Below are 18,646 nucleotides of genomic sequence, written 5' to 3'. Positions count from 1 at the left end.
TAGATAAACCATAGGGTAAACGCTATCCTGTAGACTGCTCAACTTCATGAAGTTTTTCCATCCTTTTATCCTAATTTGCTTTTTCTCATATCTTCTTCTACCATTCTTCGTTTTTGTAAAATTCCTAAAATGTATGATATATGTGGAATGGACCCTTGGGCAGGGAATGTTTAATAGAACTCGAACTACTGCTGCTGTTCACTTGGACCCCAAAAATTATGAATCAGGCTCTTGAAAAGTCAAAAAATCCTGCCATTTTCCACTTACATGTAGGATCACATAAAACCCTTGAATCTGTGTGTAGTTTGCACAGTGTGCAGCTTGCTCTTCCATGCCAGGACCACTCCAAATGGGCTGGGATATGAGTAGCCTCATGCCCAGCTACTCTTGAGAGTCTGCCTCTCCTCAGCTTTCCTGTACTGCTTTCTCCTGTTGCTTGGGAGGTGTTTAGTGCCTGCACTCAGACTTGCTTGCAGGTAATGCCCTAGTGATTTAACTCTGCTGCAGGAATGTGCTTTCAGGTCAGCTTGGTATTGTACAAGTTGTTTCTGCACCCTTTGTAAGTTGTTAAGGCACTGATTTTTTTACCTGTCAGCCTCTGCTAGGCTGTGTTTTAGTCTCTAAAGGAGTAAAACCACCATTATTCTAGCTCTTCCTCTGCATCATGCCTGTCCTTCATGCCTTGTGCTGCTTGGCAAGCTGGCATTCCCCACTGAGCCATTCTGCAGCTGCACACCAGCACCTCTACCTGACCTGCTCCATGTGCTTGGACAGGCCACATCAAGCTTTGCACCACATGCTTGGGCACACCTCTTGCTGCTGTGAAAAGAGGGCAGTCCCACAACCAGAACATAACACACCATCCATATGGTCATCCTGATGTATGAAGGCAAGAAACACCCCCTGGCTTTCCTCCAAGTAATACCTTCCTTTTCTTTTTAGCCCTTTAATTTTCATTTTATTTTCTTGGATGTTTTTGGTGGTGGGTTTGTTTTCTGGTGGATTTTTTGTTTGTTTGTTTGGTTTTTTTTTTTTGTTTTGTTTTTTTTTTTTTTTTTTTTTTGTGGTGGTTTTTTTTTTGTCTGTTGAGGTGGAGCCGGTATTTGTCTTCATATGTTCAACTGTTCCCATTGTATTCTCAGATGGATGTTCAATGCACTTGGCTTAGCTCAAGTCTATACCTTTTACATCCCTGGCTTTTTATGGTAGGTATTCTTCTTGTTTGGTCATTTCTTGTGCTGGCATTAGTTGACATTTTTTGAAGTCTTGCCTCGTACACTGGACCCGCACTCACAGGGAGCAGAGTGAATTCTCTTCGAGAGCCATGGATTAGTCTGCTGGACCCAGCTCCTGTGTATCTCTCCCGGGAAGGTGATGGTCCAACAGCACCATGACAGACCCATGTTTGTCACACGCAGCCTGTGCTTACACACTGGTGAGCATGGGGCTGCCAGCAGTTACTCTTGTGGTCTGACTTTATCCTTGGCTTGTGTTACTGGAGGCTCGTGTAGGATGTGCTGTAGTGCCTCCCAAGTGCTCTGCAATGGCTTCTGATCCAGCTGCACATGTAGCTCATGCCCAAAAGTGACTGTCAGACTTAAACAAGAGACAGTGGTTCTCACTGCCCTCGGTTGAGAGCGAGATTGGAACCATGGGTTGGCCAGTGGCAGACCTGGGGATTCAGGGAAAGCCTCTCCAGTCAGGAATTTTATAGTTATGAACTATAGTTCCTCAGTCAGGCCCTGCTCAAAGGCAGGCAGACACATAAAGTCAGATAGAAAAAGAGCACATCTAGAGTCAAAGAGCAGAAAGAAAAAGAAATACAAAGAGGGGGAGAGAAGTACAATGCAACAAAACCCAGGGAGATTTAGAGTAGATTCATTGTAAAGAGGGAGAGGATGGGAAAGGGTAGCTGAAATCTAGAAAATTACTCAGTAGGATAATAAAGAGCATGTTCTCAGATTTTAATTGTTCTTCAGTTAAACTCTCATGCTTTTATTTAGAGTTAAGATAGGGAAGGTGGACTTGCCAGTACATATAACAAGCTATTTTTTGGCTTTTCTCTTAGATCTTGCAGATCTAGGGATAATATTTTCTGTATTGTGGGCTATCTCTATAGCACTCATTTCTATGTAACCATGCCACAGAATGCAAAAACTTTAATAACTCCAGTCTCAAAAAGAAAAATTGGAACCTTAGCTTTTCTAAGGTCAATGAAAAAACTCTATTTCACTTCAGTGAGAATTCAGGATTTCATCTCAGACATGAAGGTTGTTCAATATTGAGAGTTCTGTGAACTTCGGGTCACCAAAGCCAAACCTTGGGATTCAGGTGTGTTTTCCCCTAGAATCTAATGTAAATTGGCAGGAGTTTCTCCCATTACTGATAAAGCAGAGAGGCTGTTCCAGAGTTAGTAAAAAATAAGCTGCAATTCTTTTTACTTTGAAGAAGAATTTCTCTGTGAGTGTAGCAGGGGAAGGTTTCACAAAGGTGATTAGAAAACAAACATTTGTACACAGGACTTTCAGTGAGGATGTTATCTCCTCTAATCCGAGAATTCTCTATTTTTCTGGCTCGAGGGAGCAGCGCTTTACAGACAAACACAAAGGCAAAACAGCCATGTGCTCCAAATAACTTACATTCAAATTAGATTGACAACATAATGAAAGCTGAATAATGTTATATTTGGAAGTCATTGATAGAAATCATCCTCAGCTCCTATCTTGAGAGGATAGTAGGATGAGTGGTTATCTATGCCTCTGCTACTCTGCTTCTTCTTTCACAGTCATTTTCTTTTCTCATCTTGCCTGGCACTCTTCAAAAATAGCCTCCAAGATATGAAATTTATCTTTATTCTTAAAAAAAAAAAAAAATCCTCCTAACTTTCTGGATGGACCCTTATAGTGCTTCGATAATGTTTTAGAGTTGGTGTACTCAAATCCTCCCTGGTTTCCAGGATGGGTCTTAAATCACACATTATATACTCTTATCCACCAATACTCTGCTCTGGATTTACAGTTCCAGTTAAAGTTAGATCTGTGAAGGAAGATGACATCTCCTGCTCCCTATCTTTTTAAAATACCAAATCGATTTAAGGGTTTAACTTATTGTTATAGTTTATCCTGAACCTTCTGAATCAGTTCATTGAATTTTAGCTATAGCTATATAAAATTCTATACACTGAAATTGTTTGGCCATACTGAGAATGTCTGTGCCATGCTCCATCACTGTCACTAACTGCCAGCAATAAAAAAATCCACCTTTATTCTTCATTCATTTAAGTGAATCTCTGAAACTGCTATTGAACACCAGGAGTACATCTTACTAGGTTTTAATTCTTTTCTTCTTCTAAGGAGCATTAAATATTTACCTGAAAGACACTTCATTGTTTAGCGTCTTCAGTAGCTGTCAAAAAGAGACACTGGGAAGACCCAATGAAATACAGACTTGTAAGACTGACTATAGGAGTGAGCAAGATAATGGAAACATTTATAAGGCAGATTACAATTCATTTAGGAATGTGATTTAGTAAAGGGAAAGCTGCCTGGTTCTGCTAAAAGAGGATCATGTATGACAAATGTATTAGGGTCATTTCAAAGCACTGCTGAATTGATAAAACTGAAATCATTGACATAATTCATCCAGATTTCAGGAAAGTATTTGTTACAGACTATACAGGAGATCAATTTACAAGGTCAGAAAGCAGAGCATAGGGGACAACTTTTGAAATGGAATACAAATTGGTTGAGGCGCAAGAAGCAGATGGTGTCAGTAAAATGAAACAATCCAGGGTGCGACGGGGTACAGATTTGCCTGCACATGAATACCAAATAACACACGATTCAGGTCCCAGATCATTTGTTGTGCTAGGAATGTGGACATGGGCAGATCTTCACTGCTTTGGAATGAAGAGACTTGCAAACCACTCTGGGGTGATTGATTGAAAACAACCATGAAAATGCAAATCATGGCAGAGAAACCCATGCAGTAAATGCACTTCTCAAGTCCTCTATGGACAGCAGAAAAATGCCTAAAATTCACAGGTGATTAACCACTTCTACCTGCTTTTTAACACCATCTGTGCACCTTGTTAAATACCAAATTGAAACAGATACATTTTCCTGGTGTGTCAGAATTTACCCAACCACAAAAGTTGAAAAAAATGACATTGTGCTATTAGTGAAACCCATGCACAATGCAGAATTGAAAGTACAGAGCGCACTCTCAATCAGCAAAATGTCTAAGCAAGTACCTTAACAACCAGGCTTTGATGTCTTCTTACTGAGTGGATTTTTTTCTGCTTGTTTTAGGAATAGATTGAGGAACAGCCTAGAATTGAGTACAAATATGACTGAGAAAAGCAAGCTCGTAGGAGGGTCCTAAAAAACCAGCAATGTTCCAATAAAGTCTCATTCTCTGTGTAAACAGATTGGCTCAAACATGAAATGTAGAACCACATAACTCAATACACTCTGTTAGATGATACATTATTGCTTCTTTTAAAGGAGAAAGGCTACACATCCTAAAGTTTTTATGGGAATCAGGCACCTCATAGCATTTAAAGTTCCACCATGGAACTTAGCTTCTAGCCTTGAAGTTGCTTAACAGTGTGATGCTTTTGGACCACACCTCCAACAATGAAAGTGTTAATTAATTTTATTTATTCCACCCTTTAAATGTATTTCTGAAAACAAAGACACTTCTACTTAATGTGAATATTGATTTAAACCTTGAAGTCTGTGCCAAAGGAAACTCTTCATGCAGGAAATACTTTTGGCAAAAGCATGTAGAGTTTGACCTATTCAGCTGAGATCTCAGTGTCTTTTTCTCCTTTTTTTTGGATACTACACCAAATTGATAGTACACACCCACAAAACTACTTCTTGTGCTCTGCTGGCAGGTTTCAGAAATCTCACTTTTAAAAGACAGTAGATGCAAACCAGATGGCTAAAGAAAGTACCAGAGATATGCATGACATGTACAAATTGATTGAAATCCATTTTTTCATTCATTTCAGTATGTTTGGCTTAAATTGTGATTCAGAAGATGTTTCATAATTTTTGTTTGTCCCTACAAGTTGCCTCTGGAGAACAAGGCAAGGGTCAGGGAGAGACACTTCAGCCTGTGATTTCTGCCCACTGCTGAATGCAACTTGGAGACCTCAGCCACTACCTTATCTAGTTTTATGGCGTTCTTGGTACCAGCTGATGCCTCCACGATTTGTCAGAGTGAATAAGTAAACATAGCATCCACATATGACTTCTCACTAGGACCAGGAGATTATATTTCAAATTGATGCAGTTACCAACAAGCATGGGGGAAAAGAAACATTCTCAGCGAAAGTTAAACAGTAACAAACCAAGAACAAAAAGGAAAAAAGGTATGAAATTCAAAGGTAGATCAAGCAGTAATAAACAAATTAAATTTTATAGATCTACTTTCACTGGAATAATAACTTAGTAAGATCATAATCTAATCAGTTAAATGGATAAGTCAAGTGAAAATATGGAGTAACATTACAACTTTTACATATCTACATCTTGTCCAGAGCAGTTAAAGGGGAAGCATATACTTGCAAAATGCTCCTAAGCAACCTGGTAGTACTAGGTATAAGAGCAACTATCTTACATTGAACAACTAGAATTCACACAAGAAAAGAAGCTGGTGGTGGCCCCCATACAAGAGAGCAGCAGGGGCAAAGAAAAGAGACAATCACTCTAGAACAGCATCTGCTCCAGTGGTTCTTGTGATAATTAGAAGGTTCTGTTTCTTTCTATTTGATTCAAACCTGGAGCATATAAACAGACCCCTTAATTACTTCTGGTAAGTCTGTTGTACTTTTATAACTAAGTGTTAATGTGAAGAAAGAGAAGTTATATCCATTCTATTACAGTCTTTTCTGGGATGAGAAATAAAGCTTCAGTTCCTTTATTCAACCGCTTTTACTAACTGGACAAGTTTCTAGGGAGAGAAGAGGCTGCTCATCAAACTTCACTTAAAAAAGGCTGAGGCTGAAGTCACAAAAGTCTGTGTCAACATAAACCAGGCAACTTAGCTCAGTGCCATTGCCATTCTAAAGCATATAGTCAGGATTTGATGGGAAATTTCACCAAAGCTGAGAAATTTTGGGTTTTTTTCCAGACAGACATTTTCAAATGAAAAGTTATTTTTCTATTATATTCTCAGTAAGTTTTGTTTCAATTCCATTTTTTGCTCTTTGCCAGTGGGCTTTCTTTCTTTATTCTCTCTAAATTGACTAGAAAGAACAGGATCAAGCTGGCTGTACTTTATGTATTCAACCTTGTTCTTTGCTTACAGTCTGCTGAGTATTGACCACATATGTAAAGTGACAATCTTCGTGTTGAAGAGTCTGGTATAGTCACAGCAATAAACATCACTACAATGGTCTGACAATTTTCAGGGATTTGACATACCCTACCAGTTGAAAATTGAACCTACAAGTCTGAAAAATCACTTGTATGTCAGATTTGATGGCAGTACTGGGTCACTCTTCAATTTCATAGTAGCAGAAAGTAGCTTGAATTTACCACCTGGATTTTTAGTGAAATGAACTATTTTTTTATATTTGTGTAGTGCATTCAGAGGAAAATAAAATGCAGTACATGTTTGCTTAGTATCCATCAGTTGTGCCTGTCTGAGTCACTTGACAAAATATTTTCTCTGATCTTATACTCAATTTTTAGTTACATCAATAGCAAGAAAATTTTAAGGAAAATAATAATAATGCAGGAGGGCAGTGAGAGACTTTCAAGTCTCTCTTGAGAGACTGTCTTGACAGGAGGAATTTGATGCCTCTGGGAAAACAGAATTAATTTACACCAACTCTATTCAACTGTAATGACAAGCCTTAAAACAGGCTCTGAGATGTTGTACTTGTTTTCTTTATCTTGTAGTTTCTACTGAGTTTTCCTTATTATGGTGTGGGAAGGGCCACAAATTCTGCTGGTGAACATAAATTGTTATTAAATCCTACATGGTTATTTGCTATTACTAGGACAGACAACAGTGCCAAACTTTTCCAATACAGTCTACATCAAGCCTATTAATTTTACAGATGCTTTTAGAGAACTTAGAGCCTTCTTGTCCAAGTTGGGTTTGATGCCACAAGCATCTTGCAGAGCCTCATCCGCAGTCTGGTGTTCCTAGGGGACTCCACTGAAGACCATACTTGGTATCAGGCTAAGTATGTCCACAAAAGAGTGTTTGAACTTAACAATTCCATGTAATGAGTGTTTGCTAGCAATTTTTAGGGGCTGATTACCTGCTTTAACACCTGTGCCCACCATCCAACCCTTTTTTTTTTTTTTTTTTTTTTTTGAGCATTTCAACCCTAGGCAAGCTAACACAATCAGATGTTTTCCAATGAAGACTTTGGTATTTGGAGCCCAGAGGTTTCTCTAGACAGAAGTGTGCCTAAGAGTTAGATGCTGGAACATCACCGGGCTTTGGAGAAATCAGGCTTTAAAATAAAATTATTCAAAGTACTTGCATATCAACATATGCCTAAAATATTACTAGAAAATCTATACAACAGAACGCTCTTGACTCTGGATTCTCAGTCATTCAGAAAATCTAAAGTTAGGACAGTTCTCTTGTGTTTGTTCATTTCAAAAATAATTTTGTTTCCAAACTTGCAGTCTCTCCTCTGCCCCACCATCTTACAACTTTCCCCTCAATTCTTTTCATGAGTATCCTGCCCACTACCTGCACTCCCTGCTCTTAACTCCTTGCTTTGCCTTGTATTCCCCCCTTCTTTGGCCAGACCTCAACACCAAGTTTCATCCTAGAGTTGGTTTGTGCAGATCACAGTCTGTTCCAGTCTCTTCACCAAAATTCTCTTTCTTCCATTCTCTCTCTAGAAGAGAGAGATACTCTACTCTGCATTCCAGTATTCAGTTGCTCCAGCTAACAGTCATAAAATAGCTTTAAAAAAGCAAAAAACAATAAGAAAATAAAGACTGCCTCAAATTTTAATGCTGCAGGAAGCATCTAATTCACAAAGGAAAGAAATATATTGAAGGTTTGAAACCACTGAAAAGGAAAAGAGAAACACCATCATTTTAGTGATCTTTGTTGTTTGTCTAAGATGTGTCCTTCACGGACTTGACTGGCCCCAAAAGGATTCAACACAAATTAATAACTGCTAAACTGCTTCTGATCTGCAGATCATATTGTCCTGCTGACGTATCATGCATGGTGAAGTAGAAGAGCTGATACAGGATAGTGAAACCAGCAATGAACCTGACAAAATTGAGAAGGTGCAGCTGGAATATAAATGGACAAAAAGCAGCCCCTAAAAAAGGAAAGGCAAAAGTAAAGGAAAGAAAACAAATACGGGAACAGACAAAACCTAAATGTAATGATAACTCCAACACAGTATACTTCCTCCAAAATGTGTGCATGAAGTTTTGAGCATGTGGTTATCATCAGATTAGCAAGAACATGAAATAGAATAATGCCAATATAAATTACCAAGAGTACTAAAATGAATGTTTTATCTTTGATAGATTATATTCTCATTCAGAGGTATTTAAACCCTGATTAAATGAAACCCTGAAACATCCATGGAGAGTCAGATCGAATCATCCTTCAGGAAATAAACACTACATGTTTTCATTACATTTAAATTATGTAGCCTGTCCAGACCTTAAGGATTTACACTGGTTTTTTTCTCATATATTTCCTTATAGCTGGACATAGATGTAATGATGATATTAGTGCAGCAGACAAATGCTGACAAAAAGAGGCAGCAAAATTCGAAGCAATCCCTTTGATTTGCTTACCTATGGATACAAATCCAGGCTATTTTCTTTCTTAATTTATGACAAATATGCTGATTTATGAAAGATGTGTTTTAGAAATGTTGATTAAATCTCCTACAAATGAAAACTGTTGTTTAAATCTCTTACATATGTTTACCTGAGTACTTGCATCAATGAGACACAGTAGCTTAGATCTGATTCTGAATGTGTAATTTGTCCAGGCCAAAAAAAAGTTTTTCAGAAAGTTTGGAGCTTCCTTAATGAAATGTAGAAAATGCTTAGAGAAGTGGAGGGTAATCTGGTGAAAAGACAGATGAAATCAAGATACTAAGGGAAAGATTGATCACAAAGCAGAACTGCAGAGAGGAAGATGAAACACTAGAAGCAGATAAGTATATCTAGTGAATGTATAGAGGAAGAAAGCAGAGAAGATAACAGATCTAGAGACAAAGACAACGGGATGGTAGCTGAAGAGGAAGGTTGAGAGATGATTTTTTGTCTCAGGCGTTCACTTGTTCTTCTAATATCGGCAAGGCCATGGTGCAAAAGCAGTTACTGCAGCAGGCAAGAAAAAATCCAAGACAGCCTGTTAGTTTTACAATTAAAACAGCAGATTAGTACTCCTGAAACCTGCAATTTTGCTTCCTGGTTTTGTTTGAAACTTCAGTTTTCTTGGGCAAGGCAATCACTACTCTCTTCAGTTTCCTATTTATAAACTAGGGTGGTAGTATTTATTTTCTGTCATCTCCTCAACTTGGTTTCCTGAGTTACGACAGGACCCATATCTCAATCTGTTCCTGCCTAGAGGCTGGAAAAATAGCCTGCTTCCAACTGGGACTGTTACATTGCAGTTTTGCAGTAACCACGGGTAAGTAAGGCAGAGAGGAACAGAAAAGTGAAAGAAACTGACAAAAGTTTTGGTACCAGAAACTGAAAGTGACTACGAAAAAATACATATTTGGGTCCTTTTATTTTCTTTCTGATCCTATCAAATGTACTCAAGGTACATTTCAGCTTATTTTTAATTTATTCCATTGAATCTTACTTTTACTTCAAAAGAAAGTGGTTATTCTTATGCAAGAGCTTGGGCTTTCTGAAAAACACCAGCTCTAATCAGCCCTTTGATAAAATCCTAAGAGCTGAAAACATTGAGAGTTCCTTTTGTTTTAATAACCTTTCTTGAATATTTACTTCTCATTTGAATACTTATCATCAATAAAAATTAAAACCTTATGTTTGTGAGTAGTGTGAGCATATTTGGGATTAAAATGAGTGACATTCCTCAAAAATGAGGGTTTTTGAAGGGTTATCTGTCTTAAAGCAGTGCTCTTTCTGTAAGAGTATTCTGAGCCCAGCATGCTACACAACCAAGAAAACAAAGGAGAGAAATTCTGTAAATGAGAACCAGAACTAGGAAAAAGATTCTGTTTGGATCATCTGCACTAGCAGTTGTATAACTAACTATTCACAACACCAAGAAAATGTTTGCGTTTCTAATATAATTAACAATTCATTTAAGCAGTGGTTTAAATTATAGTTCTTGTTAATTTAATTTTCATTATTTGCTACTTGCCTGTGCAAATAAGGTGTTTTTTTCAGAAACAGTTTGCTGAGAAGCCTGCAAGGAGATAAAGGATTGGAATATATCACACACATGACAACGTAAACCACAGAAAAATATGGACAAATAGCAAAGACAAATGTACCCTCTACAGCATTAAAGTTACAGAATGCCTAGAGATGAGGAACAGCTAATATAGGAGAATATGGTTCATAATTTGGAGAAAATATCTTAAGTTAATAATTTGCAGGTGAAATGTATGAACTTTATAACTATCCAGCTAAAGTTCCATACCAAAACTAGCTGCTCTCCTGGACTTTTTTTTTTCTTCTTTTTTAATATGAAGATAACCACAGGCATTTATTAAAATTTATAATCTTCCATTCAAAGAGAGTTCCTGTTGAGTTTAGATATGGCCTGTATTTCTTTCTATATAAGCCATTAATTAAGCACCTGGAACAGAAATGTTCTCAGTGGCAAGGCCAAGGAATGTGAAGTTGTCAAATGGGGCTCTCTAAGCCATTTTAGAGAACAGAAAGACATTGTGCCTAGACACCAAACCACAAACAAATCTTAACAATGGGTAAATTGTGGTAAAGTACAAATAAAATGCATATTTTATCATGTTGTCTTGTGCTGTTTGTGGTGTTATTTAAAACAAAGAGTACTTGTGGGTTAAACTGCTTATTCCATGCAATTAAGCTTGGACTCTGCCTGGAAAATATAAGTCCTGGGAGTACTCGCCGTGTTAGGAGTGCAATAAAGATCGCACACGGTGTGCCTCAGGGCAGACCTGGTCCATGGGGATGTTGCACCCACGGGAGATGCGGAGGGCATGCCTGGAGCAGACATCAGGAAGGGTGAGGGGCGCGGTGTGGGTGCCGTGCTTGGGTTTCAGTGCTGATGGAGAAGCGTCTGTGCTAGCCGGGAAATAAAGAAGCCAGATCGAGTCCTGGGTCAGGGTATTTACATCTCCGTGAACTGAGCAACAACGGAGATCTGTGCCCAAAGTGGGCAGTGTTCCACTATCATGTTTTGAGAAAGTAGTTGCTTTGTCCTCCCGCTGTGGTTAACAATACATACCCAACACAAGCGTGTACATAATTTTGTTACACATATATATAATACTAAAGCCTCCCTGACGCCGCTCTCGGACCAGTCCTCACCGAAGTCAGGCTGTCCAGGGCCGGGGATGGCAGCAGCGCCGAGCTGTTAGCGGGAGGCGCACGTAAGGAGAGGAGGACCCTTCTCCGGGACACGCACCCCAGGCGCTCCCGCACGGCCCTCGGCAGGTGCCGCCCGGGCCCCGCCGCTCTGCCCCGCGGCCCGGCCCGCCGGCAGCTCGGAGGGCAGGGCAGAGGTGGCCGCAGTCCCCGCCTCTCCCGCGGCTTGCTCGGCGAAGGCCGGGCCGGGAGGAGCCGCTCACTGGCGCCGCGGCCCGCCGGAGCCATGGGCTCCCACCGCAGCGAGAGCGACTGGCAGGGGCTGCTGAGCGAGGTGAGGCGGCGGGGGGCCGCGGGCAGCGAGGGAGAGCGGCAGGCGGGCCCGGCTGCTCCCCGCGCCTCGAGGACACGCCGGGAGAGGGGCACGGCCTCCGGCAGGGCACCGGGCCCGCGGCCGAGCGGGCAGCGGCGGCTGCAGCGGCGGGCGGGGGCGCCGAGCCAGCCGGGCACGGCTGCGGCTGCGCTGGCCCTGCCTGCTCGGGCTGCCGCCGCGGCCCTGCTGCTGCGGGGGACCCGGGAAGGGCTGTGAGCCTCTCCGGGTGTTTACCGGCCCGGGGCTGCGGAGAGCGGCTTCCCGGCGCTGCTGCGGCTGGTTTGAAGCCGACGAGGATTCCCTGAGCTGCGGGGATGGCCGAGGCCTCGGGCCCGGAGGAGCAGCGCAGCCCAGCCCGGCTACGGCACCGGCCTGGCTGACCGGGCTGCCCCTATGCCGTGTGCCTTGTGTTCTTGCTTCACTTGAACCACGTATTTACGGGTTTTGAGACCCATGGTGACATTTGTACTATAGGAAAAAAGAATGTAATAGCAGCGTGCCCATGAGCCTCAGCAGGTGGAGGATTTTACAGTTACATGAATAGAAACTTTATTGCCCACTGCATCCCCATTAAAACATCCACAGCGTTTACAGGTACACGTTTTCACGTAGGGTAAGGTAGCAAACTCAAACCAACTTTAGGTCAGTATCGTTTAAAGGAGTATTATTAAAGACAAATCGGTTTATTCATCAAACTCATGAAGGAGGCTGGCATGCTTATTTTTACATTGCATTACTGTAAAAATAGTAATTTTATGCTTACAGCTAGCAGATAAAACTTTCGTGCAAATGGCATTGGCCTGGATACTGTCCTACAGTATGATCCACACTGGTGATTTCCGTGTTTTCAGGAGGGCTTTGCCTCCATTATGTCAGTTGAGTGTAAGGCCTAAAGCCCTGACCTATCAAAAAGATATTTGAGTTTAGGGTGTTGAACCTGTCACAGTTCTTGGTGATTTTAGTGGGAGTTTGTATGTGCCCAGATCTGTGCTAGTACAGTACTTCCAGAATTGGAGACTGTGAATACAGTACTTCCAAAGACACAAAATGATCCAAGAGAAAGTGAAAAGTACACTTTCAGTAGCATCTTAGTTGTGCAGTGTTGAATCTGACATCTCATTTATCAAATGGAGTTTTATTTGGGATGGAGGTGATTTCAGATGGGAGGCAAATCACGAGGTGTGTTTAGAGGAAATGTTGCTGTTCCTTGCTTTAAAATGTAATTTAGAATTACTTTGGAACTTTTTTACTTTTAATATAGTAAAGCCTAAAAACTGTATCCTAAAATTGAACACCTACTTCAGTTTAGGGGCTTCTTGATTATAGTAAAGTTTAATGGCTGTGCTAAGCTACATTCTTGTAGATACTTAAACATACATGTAATTTATTTTTTTCAGGAAAGTTAGAGGCATAGTGACTTATATTCCACTTTCCTTCCTTCTCTCTATTTCCACAGCAGGCTTACAGCCTGTTCTGGATGAAGTCTGTAGTATGTGCTGTCAAGATGCAGGTTTTCCTCTTTTGTCTTCCTCTTCCTTTGGCTGTTGTACTTCACTCCATGTGTTTTACCCATTAACTCCAACATCCTAATGGGTCTGTGAGAAAGTGGCTCAGACGTCTGAAGTAACTTGTAATAAGTTTTATGAATTTGCCATATCCCTCAGTGGTACAGATTTTCTCAAGGCCTCCTAGCTTCAGTGTCTGGTGGGTAATTTTTTTCCCCTGTGCATTTCATAAAAATCTTGAAATGCTTTCAAAATACAAGGTAACACAGGCAAGAAAAGACGTGGTAGCTCTAAACAAACACTGTCCCATTGCAGGTGGTAGACAGTTAAAACATAAGATGGGGTTAAAAATCTTGGCATAAACGACCAGAAACTGATAAGTTCAGACCTGTGGTCACGTATGTTTTCATTTGCATAAGCCAAATCTTCCGGGTTTGAAAGGTGAGAGTTTAAAACTATGGTGCTACAGGTGTTAAGAAAAGTGGTAAGGATGTATGTTTGGTTTTTATGCACAAACACTTGTACACACAGCATTTATTTATGTATGTTGCCTTTTCATTTTTCATTAGAAAAAAAGAAATTTTTTTGTCTGTTTCAGTCTTTTTCTATATGTACTCTTCTCTTTCCATTTGACTTTGGTTCAATTTGAGTGCCTTTTGCTCTGTACCCTTTCACATATCTTTCTCTGTTTTTATTATGCTCACCACTAACTTCTTGCTTGTTCTTTTGCCTCTATATTTATGTATTTTTCCACTTACTTTACAGCCACACATATATCAGGCCTAGTGTGCACCTGGTACTCTGAGCAATCTTAGCACCACATGTACCTTGAGCATTCTTTAAACTAACTGAATAGGGTGACGTAGGTAGGAATACTGGGACAAAGCCAACTTAGCAAACATTGAAGGAGCATAAAAGAATCATTATTTCCATTGATAATCTCACAAACTGGATGCAGAAAAACTCACTTCGGGAGCAAGAATCCACATTTTACCTGTTCTTTAGCTAAGTTAATGTATTGGTGATGGATGTATGGAGATATATATAGATACACATACATATATGAAAGATTAATTACTCTGTTGAGTTACCATGTTATTTTTCTGCTTGGACTCTTGGTTTTCATCTGACGTTTCTGTCACTCAGTGATCCATGTTTAGAGTATTTAAAAGTTGGTGTAAAGTTGTAGGATGAAGACCTGGTCAGTAACTGCTGGTTTGACACAAGAGACTGAGCTGCAGCAAGAACTTTCTTGCTGGTGGCCCAATTCCTCCATAAACCAGTGATCTTCATAAATCTCAAATTACTATCCCAAGAGTACATTCCATTCTTCATCCCCATCCCTGGAGTTGTTCAAGGCCAGTTTGGATGGGAGTCTGAGCAACCTGATCTAGTTGAAGGTGTCCCTGCCCATGGCAGCATACTTGAAACTAGATGATCTTCAAAGTCCCTCAGATTTGCCAGCCTCTAGAATTGAATCCAATGTCAAAATGCTTTTCTTTTGTTTGTCATCTCTCACACATTAGAATGTTTAGTGTATGCTGTTTACAGCTACTCATTTGTGACTGTGCCTCCTACAGCTAGTTTGAACAGTTGTAATTTCTGTTTAATTTTTCATTCACAAGAGGCTCTTTCTTGGTTATTGACTGTGAATGGTCTTCAGCAGCACAGAGGGAGGTGATACACTTGTCTCTTGAGCTCCCTTGCCTAGTAATTTTGGACTTACCAAACTGTTGAGCAGTAGTTCTAGTTGAAATAGCTAGATTTTAACATGATTTCCAGACATGAGTTCTGAAGAGATAGCCTACTTGTAATTGGCAGAGCACACTTTTCCATTGGTTGCACAATTTTTTATGTGGGCAAGAGAGAAGAGGAAGGAAAACTGGTGAGATTTTCATGTTTGTATTATCTCTTTAATCTTTATTTCTCAAACAAAGCGTGAAATGTAATTTGCCAAACCTCTGTGAGGGGACCAACAGGCTTTGGAGCCACTAGTTTAACAGCTTTTCTTAATGTGCACAAATGCAGGGGCTGTAGGGAAGAACAAAGTGGAGCGGATGCTCTGAGGTCTCTGGTTGGTTGGGTTGGCATTGTAATGACTTTGACATTTGGAAAATAAAATGAAAATATTTAAAGAGATGGTATTGTGATTTACTGCAAAATTTTCTGGAGCTGTGGGAGAGTTCTATGAAGATCTGCATGCTGGACTTTTGGGCAGCCAAACAAGTGTTTGCTTTTCATGTTTCCATATTTCAGATTGGAGTAAGAGCTCTGCAGGGATGTTGTGAAACAAACAGAAAACTTAATAATGTTATCTAATGCACAGCATACAAAACTTCTGAGGGCTGGGCCACATCACACAGTAGTATTAACTACTAAATTGTGGTATTCCTAAATGGCTGGTGAAGATGGTGTGGTGTAGTATTGTCATAAAGACAAGATATGGTGTTCTGAGGAGCTGCTTATATCACTTCTATCATCAGTGGATGATACCAGCCTGCTTTTCAGCTGCTGGGAGGCAGCCAGTGGAGCAAGAGCTGGGCAGCAGGAAAAGCAGAGTTGATATGGTGGGATAAAACCAAGGTCACTGCACTATTTCAGGTTTTATCAGAGATAAATCACATCAGGAAGTGATATGGCAAGCAAATGGGCAGTAATGGTGTATTTTCTAGGTCTGAGTGCTTGACTCTTTCAGATAAGTTAACAGTTGAATCTGAAGTCAAGGGGGGCAACATTATAGAAACACAGCCTACAAACATCCCAGTGAGATTGCAGTGCATTTGGGGACCCTTCAGTTTCTACAACAGAATTGTCTCCAAGACTACAGTCTGGAGAAATTTGCTAAAACTTAAGGCAGTTTGGTAGCAGTTGGATGGTGAGTAGACTTCAAGGTTTCCCAGAGAGCATGGTAGGTGACAGGTTTCAAGGCCCAATGTAATGTAGTAGCCATCAGTATTTGAAGACACAAGGCCCTCAAGTGTCAAGAGAAAACAGAATATGATCCACAGTGATTCTAAAGTACAGACTGGAGATAGTATTTCTGCTTCTACTCTCAGAAAATTAGATGTTTTCCATGATATTAATTGTCTTTAAATACCAAAATATAGGCCAGTAATTTGTACAAATTAAAAATAAAAAAAATCTGATAGGAATTCAGTGTGTTTGTTGGTTTAGAAAAAGAAAGTCTAAAACCTTGACTGTGTCCCAGCTTCATCAGATTATTAGACCATGTCTACAGCGTCATTAATGAGATCTACCCAGATTTGTGACTAAAAATAGCGATGGACAAATAGTAAGTGTTCGATGTAGAGGGTCACCTTGGAGCAGTTACACTCTCCTGTAATGTCAGTCTCTTTTTACTCAATTTCACTAAAGTAGTCATCTGGCTGTAAAACAGTTCAGGCAGTAATGTAGGGTGTCATATATATTCCTTTAATTATTATGTTCTTCCTTGTAGCAATTATAATTTACTTTATTGCAGATAACAGCACATTGGTAGATAAAAGCCACTAGACAGATATGAAAAGTTGTACATAGTAACTTTTAGATTAAATGTATAGCAGCTGGTTCTCATTTGTTTTTTTGAATGTATAGATTATTTTGTACCAATAATTAAAAATAAACAAAAGATAATATGAATATTTCACAGTAACTGTAGTGCATAATAGAATTCACTTGTTTGTCTCACTGATAAACAACACCTGAGATGTGGGCTTTCCTTCAGTTGCAGGGGAAGAAGTCCCTGTATGAGTGAATGCCAGAAGCATCTAATGAATGCTTTTTTTCAGACTGTTTGAGAAAATTTGCCTTATTGCTTTCATTGCTCCAAAACAACTTGTCACACTCCTATGTTCTTTTTGACAGCATACCAATTTTGTTGCACTTATTTGTCTATATAAGGGAAATTGCTGATGGGACTCTGTTATTTCCCTGGCTAGAACCCATTTCTGGTATACAACTGTTAGGTCATTTAATGGCCATTATTGCTTTGCATTACATTGTTTTTTGACATTCAGAAACAAATATATTTAATAAACTCTTTGAGGTCCATCTTTGTGAAATTTGGTTTTTCTTCAGTAATGGTAATGGCTACTGCAAACACAGCCCTGTTGAATAATCAGATTCTACAGAAATGCTTTGGCTTTATTGTTTCTTGTACCATAAGCCCATGGAAACAAATTATTATGTTATTACTGGTTTCATTCTATTTATTTGGGAAAGTAAATATGTGTAAAAGGCAAAAATTACTTCAAAAAGTCTTTTATGTGGTAATTTTTGTAGTAAAATCCAAACAGTACATTGAGGAGATATGCCAATATCATCAATATTTAGTTAATCTAGTTAAAACAGATTTTAAACAAGGAGGCCATCTTTATTCCTTTTCATTCAGACTCTGAATATTACTGTCCCCACAATCTGTTTATGGTTTATTATCCTCAGGCTAGTGGGTAGTGGAGAATTCCCCAGCCCCTGCCTGTGCTGCTGTAAAAGGTGAAGCCTTCTTGTATGCTCTGAGTGTGTCCTTTGTAGAGGGCTGTGACTCATGGCAGAATCAAGATTTGTTTGCTGCTAGGTCTGTATTTCCTGCTGGGTAAGTACTGGGTTTTACAGCCTAATCCACATGCTCTGGTTCACTCCTGAGTCTCAAACATGGCTCCATCCAGCAGCACTTGCAGGCACCTGCAGTACTGTGGGTGTATAAGGTAAGATGCTTGGCTTCTTTCCACTCACATTGTGTGCGTGGTATAGAGTGCTCCATTCCACACAGGTGTTGGCTGGATGGGCCAGCTTCATTCTTCACGGGATTCTTCCTGGTAAAGGAACAGGACAGGCTACTTGATTAGGCTGTTGGGTTGGGGTTTTTTTAAGTGACTGTGAGGTTTGCTTTTACTCATTTTTATTTGCAACTACTCTATCAGACTGTTAATACTTAAAAACAATTTAACAAAGGCTTGCTTTAGAATTACTTAGTCAGGGGATGAAACGGGGGAAAAAGAAGAAAGATTGACAAATATTTCACTATAAGGGAAGGAATTACTTTATCAAGTTTGAAGCAGTTTACTATAATCACTTACTGACAATGTTCAAGTTTAGCTTCTCATACCTTTCAGTTCTTTATCAGGGAATTTGACATTTGTGTAAGGTATCAGTAAGGACATAAGTACATAGGTATACTTGCCTTTGTTGATGCCAAGGCATCATAATCCAGAAAATTTATGGCAGGATTTCAACTTCAGTATTTCCAGAAGTAAAATTAATCC

At 39.8% G+C, this 18,646-nt stretch overlaps 1 protein-coding gene across 5 annotated transcripts in view; it reads left to right on the top strand.

Moving 5' to 3' along the window:
- The first annotated feature begins 8,676 nt into the window (after positions 1–8,676).
- Positions 8,677–18,646, top strand: part of CCDC149 (coiled-coil domain containing 149) — a 54,456-nt gene continuing 44,486 nt past the window's right edge. The window contains exon 1 of one of the 5 annotated variants that reach the window (XM_030270858.4): positions 8,677–11,841. In XM_030270858.4, coding sequence (XP_030126718.4) covers positions 11,794–11,841 — 48 coding nt within the window. In that variant the 5' untranslated portion in view covers positions 8,677–11,793. The remainder of the gene's footprint in view (positions 11,842–18,646) is intronic. The other 4 variants (XM_030270857.4, XM_032748025.3, XM_012573573.5 and 1 more) reach the window with 4 other exon arrangements.

The sequence above is a fragment of the Taeniopygia guttata genome, chromosome 4 (assembly GCF_048771995.1).
Source record: "Taeniopygia guttata chromosome 4, bTaeGut7.mat, whole genome shotgun sequence".
NCBI lineage: Eukaryota > Metazoa > Chordata > Aves > Passeriformes > Estrildidae > Taeniopygia > Taeniopygia guttata.
The sequence above is the reverse complement of the archived record's forward strand: the minus strand, read 5'-3'. Positions and strand labels throughout refer to the sequence as shown.